The sequence below is a fragment of the Homalodisca vitripennis genome, chromosome 5, assembly GCF_021130785.1.
Source record: "Homalodisca vitripennis isolate AUS2020 chromosome 5, UT_GWSS_2.1, whole genome shotgun sequence".
Taxonomy (NCBI): Eukaryota; Metazoa; Arthropoda; class Insecta; order Hemiptera; family Cicadellidae; genus Homalodisca; species Homalodisca vitripennis.
Window position 1 is genome coordinate 59,584,905 of NC_060211.1, and position 15,394 is coordinate 59,600,298.

General features: G+C 33.9%; 1 protein-coding gene across 1 annotated transcript; it reads right to left on the minus strand.

Annotated features, from left to right (window-relative positions):
- Positions 1-4,668: 4,668 nt before the first annotated feature.
- On the minus strand, positions 4,669-9,202 carry LOC124362274. The gene is made up of 2 exons (XM_046816630.1): positions 9,060-9,202; positions 4,669-5,393 (listed from the first exon to the last, which is right to left on the minus strand). Exons 1-2 carry the CDS (start codon positions 9,078-9,080, stop codon positions 4,797-4,799), a joined length of 618 nt encoding a protein of 205 aa, XP_046672586.1. The 5' UTR covers positions 9,081-9,202; the 3' UTR covers positions 4,669-4,796.
- Positions 9,203-15,394: the final 6,192 nt, after the last annotated feature.

Below are 15,394 nucleotides of genomic sequence, written 5' to 3' on the forward strand. Positions count from 1 at the left end.
ATTCAAAATTACATTCGACCTATAAATTATTAATTCCACGTATCCAAATTAAAATCATCTTTACAAAACCTGATATAAACATTACTAAGTGTTTTTTTTCCATATAAGAGTACTTGGGAACAGGGTGCAAAAAGCAGCAATTACTGCTACGAGCCACTAATCATATAGTTGAATAATGAAATTAAATTGTAAGCCATTGATGCATTTTCAACCAACTACGTGAATAAAGGCCAAATAACATTCCTAATAATGTGTTAAGCTCCATTTCTATAATAATATTACTTAGAAGATCACAGCTTCCATTTGGGACGTGCATTCGAATCCTCTAGAAGACCTTCATTAGGAGGCAAGTATACCTCGGTAGGAAAACAAATTGAAAAAAGAAACTGTAATACCAAAGTTAGAAACAGTCCACGATTGATATCTCTATTTTGGAACCCATCCTGTGAACCCCACCAGATACATATTACGTAGCTTTCAAGAAAGGCATTATTGGGAATACTCTCAATAATTCTCGACACTATAACACGGTTATGATCATATTTCCGCATATCAATGTCATGGTATCTCAATATATCCGAGAGCATAATTATGCTCATGACAACTTTTACAAACATGTAGAATAGCCTGAATATTTTCTGAAATAAGAAAATTGAATATAGTCTTGATTATAAATTATTCAATGTTGGAAAGTTATCCAAGGATAATTATGAAAAATTTAAACACCGCGCACAGCAATACAGTACTTCAAGCAACTTATAGTAACATATGAACATTCAATATGTATCTAGGTCACAGGACAAGTCACAATTTTGGTCGCCACAAATCGCATTGAAATAGATTTCTCTATCCTATCCCTGCGGTAATATTGAACTTCGAGATACCTGTCATATAAACCTTCCTTGTCGTTAATAGCCGTATTTATATTAGTTCCACAAACTATTATTATATCATATGGCGTAGGGGTATCATCCTTTTAATTGCAGACAGTTTTGTGATAAAGCCATTTACATTTTGATAAAGAATGCAATAATAAAGCGTCTCATGCAATACTACTGCAATAATAAGGTGTCCATGTGTTCCTCAAGTGCTTTGGCAATTACTGAATACACATTAATATATTTAACTGCAGCATTAACAAATCCTTGAATAAACTTTCTCGTGTCAGCATCTGGATTGCAAATCACCTTCAGTGGAAAAGTGAAATTTCGATTTTTATGAAATGTTACACAACCTAAGTCTAGCTATATTATTAGTGTCACAGTATGTAGCACATTCATTTCCTTATATAAGACCACATATGAACATCTTGTGACATCTGTTTACTTAATGAGAAACAATAGAGAATGAAGTAGTATCATACAGTCTCTTTCAGGTACTTCCTAGGTGTTTGACCCACGAAGGCCGTAAACTCTAACAATAGGAAGTTATCTGGAACGCTCGATATAACTCCTCGAGAACAATATCAGCAACAACACCCTGAGCTAGAAGGTTAAAAACTTTCGTTTCTAAAGCATCGAAGTGGCCATCAGTGATGCTGTTAATCTATGATAGTGGAGAAAAATAATTCATTTCCATATTTAGAATATTCAGTCTATGTCATTGACACACACCTAATTTGAAAACAGCTCTACACAGTCTGTCACATCCAATCCCATCATACGAATCCATATCCACAACTAGACATACAGAAGAGATACATCGTAATGATCAATTTTCACTACTGTATATAAATATACATCCTCCAACTCAGAGTTGTTTAACTCATCCCAAGTCGGAAAATCAAGGATATACCAGATCCTGATAAGCAGAAAACATAAGCATTTCATAAATGCACGAACAACAGTTGCGGTACCACCAACAACTGATTGAATGTGTTTATTCCCATCATTTACATACAAAGTAACAAAAATAAATCGAACATTTTTTTAGGAAATTACCCCAACAAGGGCATCAGGCTGTGTGTGGCGAAAAGAGTTCATCAGTCTGCACTAAACTAATTACACTCAATAATCTTAAATTACAAGAAGGGAATAAATTAACATTATTAAAAAAAAATTAATTAATACAAAAAAATTAAACCTATAGAATAAAAGATACAAGCCCAGAGCATATATACATTTAGCTAATAAAGAAATTAAAACTTTGAAATTAGGAAGGAGTATAGCTGGTATACGTATAAGATGAAAGTCGACAAATAAACGTAAATAAATTACATAAAAATATTACTGTTTTGGTCGAGTAACAGATAGACCAAAAAGAATATAAAATAGAATCGTCAAAAATAAATAGAGAAACTTAGATCTATCCACTTTACACCTGCACATCCTAAACAGACCATACCAAACACACAAACCCACACACACACACAACACACACAAACGCGCGCGCGCGCCAGGTTCAATGCCTTGAGGTAAGTACCTTCTGATACTGTGCCTTCCGCATCGAGTATTTCCGAAGGTAATTTCAGAACACGGTTGTTTTCGGGCGTACCTGTACAAATTCAAGGAATCGATTAAAACGCGGGGCATGTATTCTTTGTGTGCCCACATTACAGTGCTTCTTGGGGTATACTCGAAATATACTTAAGGGCACGACTGACACCGCAAAACTTGACGTAGCTAATGCTGCCGTCGGAAAGCGCGTGGAAGAAGCGGCTATGTTGCTGAAGTCATGACGGAGTTGCGCAAAACGAAGCGGACCTGGAAGCAAATACCATCTAGTTCCATTTTTTTTGGGAGAGCTATGGCTAGGGCCCCTCCCGCGAAGTAATGCCTTACGGTGGTCCGGCGGGAGAAGAAAGAAGCCCACAGAAGCAGAGGTTTAGGGTTTCAGTTTCAGGAGTCCACGATCCTTACGGTTTATTACTCATTTCCCCCTCTCGTAAAACACACACGTGCACGCTCAACACTCGCGCCGCCGCGCCGGCAAAGTTCCAATGGTCACAATATACTAGACGGCAGTCCATAATAGTCACATTTCGAATTAATGTGTCCAATAAACCATACGAATTGAGACATTTAGTGTTTTTAATCATTCTTGTTTAATCGTATTCACATTATCTTGCAGATTGCACCTTTCACCACTGTATCACAGCAGGCAGCAGAAGAGAGCGCACGATGCAGAAACCGTCGATGCTCCGTCCAACACATTGTTAATTGAGTTTATGAATACCAACAATCATGTTTGTTGTTCTGAATTTTTAAGCTAAACCAAATACCATGTCATATAAAATAGTAATTTTGCATTTTTCCTTTAATTCTCGGAAAAAATAAAGGATTTCCGTGTAACTAATATAAATCCTATAGAAAAACTCATTATTTTAACAGCTATAAAAACCACATAATATTGTCATATCTTTATTAATTAAAAATTTACAATTGTTTTGACGCAGAAAATATCTCTCTCTTTACACTTAGATTTACTTAGAAGCCTAGTTAAAGTTAAACCAATTAAAACCTTTTAAAGATCACCATAAACTAAGATTATTTTCAAAAAGATCTTGAACTCTGTAATGCAACCGTGCAACAAGTCTTTTAACTGCCTCTTAAACACATGCAGACTACCTGTACAATACTCAGCGAATGTGGCGGAGTTTGAAGAGCCTAGAATCATTATACACTGTCTCTCATAGAAAGTGGTTTCATGCTGTACCTATTATAATGTAGAATATTACAATAAAACGCTCATTATAGAACACCTTCGAATTTCTGTATACGTGTCAGCCTCAGTTAAACTTGAAGCAGAACTACTTGTTTAGCTGATCAGCGAAGATATACCGCAGTACTAGCAGTATTTCCATCCTTCTTTAGGGAGCCATTATGTGGAAAACTACGTTGTATATAATATTAAAGCTAATTAATTTATCTACATATTATAGATAACACCATTACCCTAAGAGTAAAATTATATAGATTGTTAAAGTTACTTTTTCTTATTAATACTAACAGATATTTCAAAATGTATAGGTTTTCTCTGAAACTACACTAGTAACAAAAATATTTATACTGTGTATGACAACAATTTTATATAATATTATTATAAAGAAAATAAAATAATAAGTAAATCGATAACATGATTGAGTTGGGAACTACAAGCGTTCAACCACACTACTCAATTTGTAAGGAAGGGCCTAGAGGAGTTAAAGCAAGTGGGGTAGAGGTGGGACCTAAGTGTTACATTCTGTGGAGGATAGATGAGGAGAGGTATGAACAATGCAGACCTGGGTTGTTGCGCGGTGTTGCCAGCTGTAACGGAAGAATAACACTAGTGATGGGATAATCGATTGAATTCAACAATCGAGTGATTGTTACTGCTCATGTTTACTCCTCCTCAATCTTCAGCAATCCTTTACCTTCACGGTTTAAGTTAACACGTGCTTACACCACGACACAGAATGTGAGTAAAATATAATAGTATAAAACATGAAGAATGATCAAACTCCAAAGAACAAAACGGATGTAAACTTCCGGAACGATGCGAAACAATGAAGCGTTGTCTCATACTGAGAATCAGCTGATATGACAATGTGGCAACGCCGCAAGGTGAGGGGAGAAGTGGGGTGCAGTGATTGCTCATACCGCTAACCTTGCAATGATGTGACTCGTACTACCACTGTATTACAGATGTATTAACAGTTATTTACTTGGGGATAGAATAAACACAGAGCAGGGTTGCCTTTATGCTTTATTGTATTCAGATTACAATATGATATAAAGATAATATTTATTGAGATTGACGTAGCACTATTTCATATTTTCAGATTTGAATAAATTTGTAAATGTTTTTTTTAAATTCTAACTCTTTTTATTCATTGGCATACCAAGGTTGACCTTCGGGATTATGCTGTTACCAGTGGACCCCAAAGCTGCTAGTGGATTCTTTACTCCCGCTCCAATTGTAGCTCCCATAGCGTTCCCCACTAACGATCCTGTCGCACTCATCGTTGATCCAAGAATCGCTCCCGTAGCTCCTGCTACAGCTCCCGTCGCTTTTACCGCATTTCCTGCAGCAGACTCTACTACTCCGAAAGAGGCTCCTAGTAACGCTGCTGGCATCTGCAGGGCTTTCCCCAAAGTCATCATTGAAATATGATACATTATAAAGTCTTTCAGGCTGTACGAGTTCATTTTTTTACAATTGTCCTGTTTTTCTGCTTGACATTTCAGCTTAGCCTCTTCATCGAGCTTGCCCATGCAAGTCTTCAAGCAGCCGGAGTAGATCTTGTACACGTAACTCAAGGAATAGTATTCGCTAGGGTTAGTAACACCGGTTTTCTTCAACACGCCAGCGGTACTTTCAGTAATGCCTGATTTGGATACCATAGTCTGGGATACCACTCCAGCCTCTCCGGAAGGTAGGAGGACGAGGGCAGCGGCTGCCGTTATGTATATCTGTAACAGAAGTAATATGAACATAATATATGCTGGTCACGGGGACAAATGCGATATGGAATGCCTACTTTGAAATCACATGGACTCATGGAAACACTATAAACAATAGGCATTTTCATATAATTTGAGTTCTAGTATTGTATTTTATCCTGGAGATCCAGTTGAAAACATGCAATGAAACCTTTTATATACTGTATATATATATATATATATATATATATATATATATATATATATATATATATATATATAAGGTTATATGTTATAACGATCATATGTTAGTTTGCTTATTTAAACGCATATGTGACAGATACGGCCAAATCCAAAATAATTGAATCGGAAAAAGTAAGCGCTCTGTGGTGTAATGGTAGCACATTCACCCGGCAAGTGAGATATCCGGGTTCGACTCCCGGCGGAGCAAGTACTTTTTGTGATTCAATGTTTATTGGAATTAAATAAGGCTATTGCCATTTATACAATTTAGCGTAAATAAAAGTCGTTTGACAGGTGTTTGGTCTTCCGATCATATTTTAGTTTGCTTATTTAAACGCATATGTGACAGATACGGCCAAATACAAATATAAAGAGCTCTTTTAAAATAAACTAATATTATTATTTGTACAATATTTCGTTTTCATTTTGGTAAATTTACTAGATAAGAATCTAAAGAATCAAGTGGGGAAACGAAGGACTTAGCGAATGTTAAGTCCATATGGTTGTTTAGATTGTAATATTAGCTGATGTAACAATTCATAGTTTCTTAGATTCAAACCGTTTCGTGAGTTATTTCACAAGGTTTAATTTTGCTTATAGCTTTTAGTTCACAGCAATCCTCAAAGCTTTTGTTATGGTGAATAGCGTATAAGGCCACTGGCCTATTTTTCTTCTTTTTTGCTTTATTCAAAACTGTGACCGGTCATTCTAACCCACAGAGAATTTGAAGTTTTCCCAATGTAGGTAGTCCTTGGAAACCCTGTGGGAGGTACAGTCCAATTTCCCAGCTATTGAGTAACTTTTTGAATGACGCTATGTTTAAATTGATCCTATTCATAATTTTACAAATACCACAACTTAGTTTTTCAGCCAAAAGATAAATTTTGAAAATTTTTTCAACATGAATTATGGAATTCTGAGTCTTACAAGCATATTCTTCAAATATTGAGGTCTCTTAAAGACTAGTCTGGGTGAACTGGACAATAATTTGTCTATTAAGGGTGGGTTTATTGAAATTCGGTGTGGATTTTTTTGACATGATCTGGATGGCAACTACTGGAATGTAGATAATTCATGTTGTATATGATTTTGTAGTAAAATTTCAACATCCAAAAAGTGTTGATTTTGTGATTAATATTCTAATTAATGATTACACATGAAAAGTTATTTAAATTTTCAAGGCAAGGAAATTATTAAGTTTTTCTACTACATGAAGTCATACTATAGAAATGTCTATAAATCTGAGCCACATCACAGGAAGGAAATTTTGAGTTTTAAGAAAAATTGTTTTGCTACAAAACCCATAAAAAGTTTGGTGTAGATGAGGCCATTGCATGCCAACTGCCATTTCATTAATTTTTAGACAAAGTAATTTTATGTGCGTGTCGTATACCTCAATTAATGTTTCAAAGGATTTGACCTACCATTTCTCACAATACCTCTAAAGCTATGCATTACTTAAGAAGCTAAACATTTTCCACAAATAGCATATAAGGGACATATTTGCAAAATGAACAATCATTACAAAAACTTCCTCTCTTAATTTATTGGTTTGCTTTAAATCTAAATAAAATATAAAACAATTACATGACCTAGCCACGCTTCTCTGTGGCTTGGCTTTTATACAATTAATATTATGTACAAATGATGCATTATTATATATTGTATTAAATTCAAGTACAATCAATAATAAATAAGTAAGTTATATAAAAATTCGTTATTACTTACTATGCATGAATTAAATTTTATCAACCAGGTATGAAAAGGTTGATTTTACTCCAAACAATTATATTGCTGTATACTAAATTAAAACTGTTAATTAAAATTCAATTAAGCACTACCTGGTGCAAATTAATTTTAGTAAATCTCTCTTTTGCTAATATAAATAAATTAGACGGTTTTATTACGTGAGCATGCATCATATAATTGTTGCCATTAGAAAAACATGGATTTTCTAAATCGAAGCAGCAAACAGACATTGTCTGGCCTTGAGATTTGTTAGTGGTTATTGTGAATTCTAATCGAACAAGGAACTTTGGCCTTTTTAACGATATTGTGGTATGTGACGGTATCATTGAGATTCGAGGCAACAGGACAATTTCACTTTAAATCTTCCAATCAAAATGGTTGCTTATTTGGATATTTTCTTACTCTATGCTACCCAGCGTTTGCAGAAAAGGTTGACAAAAAAGTGATTTTACTATCAAACTAACTCTATGCTTTCAAGACTAAATGTAAACAAATCGAAAATTGTGGTTAAATGAATTAAACATATGGTTGTACAGTCATAAAATTATGTTTTACACAGTTGATTACATTTAGCAGGCTCTAGAAGTGTTTTCAACCATTTATCAATAAAAAAAAAATTTTAAGTTAGAACAAAAAATACATATGCTATCTACAAAATTTCATTTAAATTTAGAGATTAACATAAACGATCATTGTGATACCAGATTTTTATATACAAAGATATGGATTTTGTATTTTGTGACACATTTGAAAATTAATTAACCTCGATTACTCAACAAACAAAAGTGGTTTATAAAATAAAAACTCCCTCTATAATTATATTTCTCTTTCCTAATAGTAGATGTTTATTTTTTTAATGTAAATATAGGTGTATACTTTAACCTGAAAACCTTTCACAATACTTTTTGAGAAAAATAGTATATTAATATTTAGTTGATTTATTCCTCCAAAGCCTAAGGAAATAAAAGATAATAGCAATTGTGGTTGCATCACTGGAATAGTGGCCACGATGCTGAATTGGGAAAACCTGTGCATTCAGCATTTTAAGTTACCCCTTAACTTAAACATTACTGTCACTCCAATTGTCTGGGAACGAGTACTATGGTTTATAAGGGAGGATTTGAAGCTTTGGACAGAACTATCCATGACATACATAGCTGTAAGTCAATAACTATAGGGGATGACTGTTGCTGGCAAGTGGTTTTAAACAAACTTTAGCGCCCTAAAGAACTGGCACTGATTAAGTTAATGCCTGTATTAAATCATCCTATATGTGGCCCGATGTTATAATGTCTCGATGATCTTTGTGCGTAAATATGAGAATACACCTTAACAGTATCATAAATATATAGTTTAACAGGATCAGATAAAAAAAGTAAAAAAGGGTGTTAATAAATAATAATAAACTTATAATAATAAAATATTTTATTTTTACTTGTAAATTCAAAGCAACTTTAGCTTTGTGCTGTAATCACTTTATTATTGAACTAATTATGTATACATTACTACCAGTTCAAAATTAATGTTTATTGATAAAAGAAAACTAGGACATTAATTTAAATTAAAATATTAATAGATAATACCCCACAGTTTTTGTGGGTTACTTTCAATAAATGCTGAAATACACAGAATAAAACTTCATGTCAAACATTATGATCTCTAAAATGATGCAATATAAAGTTGGTACAGAAGAGAAACACTTACAATGAGCATGTGTGACCTCATGTCTGCTAGGAAGGCGAGTGACTGGCAGATCTGTTGGATCCTGACTTAAACTTTTAAATTAAATATCGGCAAACAAATGGTATCATATCTCAGCGAATTAAAATGTCATGTCACACACCTGTAGTAAACAAAGCTATGACAGATTATTAATGTTTGCCCATTTAGTTAAATAACATTATTAATCTAGCTGTGGCATGTGTGATTAGAACCATTTTTCCATTACTAATTAACTTTGAAATCAATAAATCCGACGCCACTACCGTTCTCATCTGGAACAAATCATTGGATGTGTTGGAATACATTCCTGTAATTAATTTATTTCAGATATTGGGTTAGCCTTATCATAACAGTTTGTATGTAGATGATCAGTCCGAGCTCGTGATTGTGATGTTTGTAGTTTCATTTGATCTTTTTACTATAAATAGACAAGTTTTATTCATTTTTTGTCTATTTAAATAGACAAGTTTCACCTTTGAACATTGCTCAGCAAAAATTAAATTGTTCAAGTTAACATTTGAAAGTTCTAGATTAGTTTGAAATTTTTAACAACCCTTTCATTTTTGAAGATAACTAAAATTATTTTATCACAGTAAGTGATTTTTATTCTTATACTTTTTTAATGAATATTGTAAAAGATAGTCATTTTTATGGTAGTAAAATATATTAAGGATCTTATGAAATAAAAAAAGAATATTATAAAATGTAAAGATGTTATTGAGGATTACTTGAAGAGATATTCATACAATCAGATACAACTTTAAAATTGAATAAAAAGACTTTGAATTGAAAACAATACTTAATTACAATCTCCTGTTGCAATTTATTTTGAATGATTTATGAGGGTTTGAAATATAAATTTTAGCATTGCATAAAGTATGTTTAGGAAATGCCATGTTCAGATATTTTTGTTATAAAAGTACATTCTAATCTTGGAAAATCAAGCTTTTAAAATTATTTTCATCAATTTACATAAAGAATCTGAAATTGTATACACTTTCATTCCAAGTGTTAGTTTTGGTTCTAAAATTAGTGAAAGCCAAATGAAATCTACTATATCCCAATTGAGTCGCCCATTTCCAAAACTCGTTATGTCCACCAAAAATGAAAATTGAGATTTTGGTGCCAACTGATAGAGGACAAGGTTAGCCACCATTTTGCTGTTTGAAACAGATGCATAATTCGTCTTTTCCCCTTTAAAATAATCTGTAAAGATCTGCAGCAGTTCCAAAACTCGTCAAGTCCACAACAGCTACAGTTCCAAAATACGTTATATCCATCAGTGAGTACAGCAGCAAAGGCCGTTATGTCCAGTACTGTTTGAAATGACTGCTGCAAGGCACAGTTCCAAAATCCGTTATGTCCATAAGTAGATTTACATGCTATTTTATAAATATTATTAAATTAAACATCTGATGTTATAATAGCAGTAAAGATACGTTTTCTTGTTTTGGTAGACCTGACATGTTAACATGAACAGCTGAAAGTAAAAAGAATTCTAGCTGGAGATTTTGTGGGTGGTTGCAAAGTGTATGCGTGTTATTTCAATCAGATATTTTAGAAGGAATATTATAAGAATTTAAAATATTATTATTATTCTAACTATTCAAGATACTGAAGAAATTATTTTTAAAGAATGAAAGTAAAACAACTGTATATGAAGGAGTCAGAAGCCAAGGGGTACAAGTGACTCTTTTTGAGTTTTGAGAAAACAAGGTTTAAAGTTTAAGTTATATAATCAAATCCAGGTACAAATATGTCCAGTAAATTTAGCACATTATTTTTTACTGGTATTTCAAAATGCTAAAAAACCTATTTTTATATTGGTTTGAATTTTCCTCTTTATGATATGGGCTACTATCTGATAAGAGGTGCCACTTGTATCCCTTGGCTTCCAAGTGGAGTTAGGAAAAAATTAAGAACACAGGCTTTTATGTCAAATTGAAAACCACATTTTATTACAAAGAGTAAGCTCCTATCTTAAAATATTTAGTCAGAATCACTGTCAAAAAAGTTTTCCAATTCAATGTTGTCTTCTTCATGATGAGGGTGTTCCTCACAAGGTTGATCTTCTCTTGATTGGCCCTGTCTTGTTAAAGTATTCCCTTGGTAGTCTAGAGATCTGTAAAATCTGTGGTGAACCGGAGGTACAAATTGCAGCAGATCAAGAAGATCCTTGTACTTAGATGCCTTTATTTTCTTTTTGTTTGTTTTTGGAGGCAAAGGTGGCAGTTAGGTCGGAATCCTTCCTGGGTTCTTAGCGATCATGCTATATTCTGAAAACGGTAAGTCTTTATTGAAAGTAGTTTTGTAGAACAAAGGTCCAAGTATGATTTTTTTCTAAATTGTAACCACTGCATCTTACTGATGCCCTTCACACATTTAACATAGAACTTGTGAATGGCTTCCAGGGAAACAAAATCTTCATCTGACATCTTTTTTTACCATGAAATTTTTACTTGCTCCGGCAATAATCTCCATCCAATCGTCAGGAACATAAACGCCCCTCTTCGTGTTCCTCTTCATATTTTTTCAATCTTCCCAAAGTCCCTGTCACAGTGGTTGTAAGAATGCCCAGTAAGCAGAAACTTCAAATCAATGGGTCTCAATGTTAGTTGTATTAACAACGTGAAACCAGAACTTTACTGTGATGTGACTCTTGTTCTGGCCCCCACAATTGTCGCTAAAAGCTGTCAAGTGGGTTTACAGATGGAGGAAATGATTTTATATACTGCAACAAACAAGAGACAATTTCTTCGCACCCTCTAGAAGGCTTGTGCTTCATGCCACAAGAACATTAACGCATTACCTGTACAGATTATCATGGACGTTGAAATTATAGGTCCAAAGTTGACGAGAGTAGTAAATTCTAGTACAAGTTAGTATTGGGGTTGGCAACATTTTTTGGAGGTCAAAACATATCGCAACATGGGTTGGGTCATCTTTTACCTCCTTTTCACATGTTCCATTTCAGTTTTAGCACTCCTCAGCTTGACGGAGGTGAAATTCTTTAGCTGTAGTAGCAGCTACCTTTGCTTCTTCATCTCCGTGTTCGATGGTGTTTTGCAACTTATCACACGTATTGCAAGTGTCTGTGTGTGGTCGATGGAAAGTAAGGTTGAAAGAGGTGTTGAAAATGTGTCTGTAATAAGATACAGTACTAGGTTCTACGCCCCGATCTTCACAGAAAATGCTTGTAACATTCATACATCTTTTTTATGTTAAGGTTACTGTCAAGATATTTCCTGTTCGGATTTTGGTGTCGAGAATAGTGACTGGAGTATCTTGGAAACATTGCAATATGCTCCTTGACCAAGTCAGTTTTTTCCTGCACAATTTTGTTGGTAGGAACTTTACGCCCTCTTTTGTCTCGAGGTGGAATACCTGTTTCAGATATGTGTTTCTTAGAAGCAACATTAGTAATTCGCTTGTTGGACAAATCAAGAGTCCTTTAAAAAAGAACTCTTTACAAACTCTGACATTTCCTAGATTATATTGACAAGAAAAGGATTTCCCACGCACTGCGCCATCTTTCTTTTTATTAGGCGCCCCTATATTAACAGCCGAGTTCAAATAAGAAGATTGTAGTTCCCCAGCTTCCCAAAGACCAATAACTGTTAAAAAATTCTTGTCTCTTTTCCTCATCAATTTTTTCATTACATTTGTAACGACATTGATGGTTGTAAACGGCTTAAGCTCCTTTCTTTGGTGTACTTTATCTTTGCGGCCAGTGTATTCGTGTCCCGAATTGCGAAGTATAGAAGATTTTTTCCTTTTCCATGACTCAATTCGTCGAGTCCTTTTTCCTTCCAGGGTGCTTGGTGCGCTTAGGAGGGGGTTTCTTCTTCGTCCATCTGCTGTTCTTCTCCCTCTGTTCTCTGGACCTGTTCTGTGACTCCACCTAAAATTAAAAAAATGAGTATAGCAGACACCGAGGTAGTAGGAGAATCAGTAGGAGGCGTATCGTATGTCTGTCATTTGTCTGTCTTGCAGTGTCTTAGCGACTCGAAATACACCTGTGGAAACTGTGTTTATTTTGAACAGCTTGTTCTAAAACTGCTGTAATAGGTCTATTGGAAATTCTTTAAAATATTATAATGTAGTATCCAACACTAGAAAAGGTTAATTGAGGCTCTCTAGATGATTGTATAGGCTTAACATGACATTTTTTGTAGGGGGGACGTTATGCCTATAGATATGGGACTAAATGTTCATGGCCACTATCCTTAAGGGGGATATTCAGCCCTTATTGTATGGTAACAAGATTATAACCTTGTAATTCAACCCTCAACCTTCATCCCATATGCCTCAAAATACCTATTATTTTCCAAAGGAAAGATAAAATTAAGGATCTAGGGTCACCTTCATCGGAAAAACTATCGCCTGAGTCCTTGTTGATCGGATTGAAGTCAGGATCGTTATCACTGTCCTCTGGAAATAAAACTAAGTATGTAGTAAATATTAAATCACTGTTTTAAAACAAAACATTACACTTAAACACTGACTCTTTAATAATGAAACATAACCTAAAAACTGCAATGGAAAGTTTCATATTTTAAAGGAATTGTAGAGGCAAATTATTACATTAACAATAATCACATATTTTGGAAACTATCAAGAATCAATTAAACTTATACACTTACCTCCAAAAATACTTGGAATACTGTCTTCGGGCATTCTCTGCGGTTACACTGAATGAACAATACAGTAAACAAAACACATTCCTGAACAAAATGTCTTAGCTGTTAGAGGCCAAGGGATACAAGTGCTTGTACCCCTTGGCCTCTAACTAAAACAGCTGATGCTGAAAGTAGTTTTTTCATTTTGCCACTAGATCTCAGCATTTAACAGAGTTTTTACTTATACCTGTTGGCCACAAACATTTTTAATACACTCAGGATATGGCTTCTGCAGTTAACTCAGAAAAAAACCATAAAGTCACTTGTACCCCTTGGCTTCTGACCCCTTCATATTATAGATTGAAGAAAAAATTCTATTAAATGTTGAAAAAGATGACAAAAATCAGTATTAAAAAACCAGATTCCAGGACTCAAGTCTGTAACGTCAGATGTCAGATGCTGTACTAAAAGGAAGGTGAACTGGAGCTAAACTCAACATTCACATTGACTCAAAACTCTTCTCACTGTAGCTACATTATGCTAAAAAAGAATCTCCATTCTCATTTTGAGTTCTGTTATATCTTTTAACAATACTAGATTTTTTTTCTTTTTAGTGTGATAAATTGTTATGTTGTTTTTACTCAGTACTTCGTTTAATTATTTATTTTCTAACTCTAAACTTTAATATTTATATAAAAGATTAGTAGCTTTATAGTTGACTTTAAATTCACCTTTTATTATTTCTTCAAATTAGTTTGAAACATCTCCATTTTTGACGTGACAACGTCTTAAATTAGGTTGCGGCTCGGAGTCACTCATGAAAAAGTGTAACGCCCGGTAACGTTACGATGCCCGCCCAGTGGGTCCGCCGCACGGGATCCGCACGGGATAAAGCAGATAACTGTGGGTCCGCCGCACGGGATAAAGCAGATAACTATGTTTATCCGTGAAAATGTGGAGTGCTTAGATTCGTCATTTACAACAACTACAACAATAAAGGTAAATAATTGTACACTGATATTTCATTATCGTAAACTATGATTGATTGATTAATTGTTAGATTGACACAAAAGTTGAGAAACTGAGTTTATAGGTTATGTCATACTATTGACAAATGTTGATAGTGTTAAGTAAATTATTAGTTTAAATCACTCTGCAATCAATCGTAATTCAGTCGATTGAGAAGAAACAGCGCGTATTGCTAGTCAAACATTTAAAATAACAAATTATAACCTCTAACCTGTCATAACAGTGCGACCAAACAAACGAACTAAACCGACCAATCACCACGCGCGGAGTTAGAATTTAACTGTGTTTAGCAAGAATTTCAAATTCCAATTTTAGTAAATGTTTTATTCAACTTTACCATTTACAATAACAAATTTTAATTAAATTCAAATTATGTACAATGTTTTAGTAAACAAAATATATTTCTATAGTTAAAATTTGTGCAATTCTTATTTTCATTCAATTCCTTGTTCCTATTGTGCAATTTAATAATATTCATATCAATAAATATTCTACCGAGAAAAAAGACGTTGTCACGTAAAATCTTCACCCGTAAAACCGACTTTACAGGCAACCATAATTTTTTTTTCATTTAATTGCTCTTTACCAAATATATTTTGAGTAAGTAACTATAACATTTAACATATATTTTAATTCTTAATTTTTATCTAAATAATTTGACATTATTAC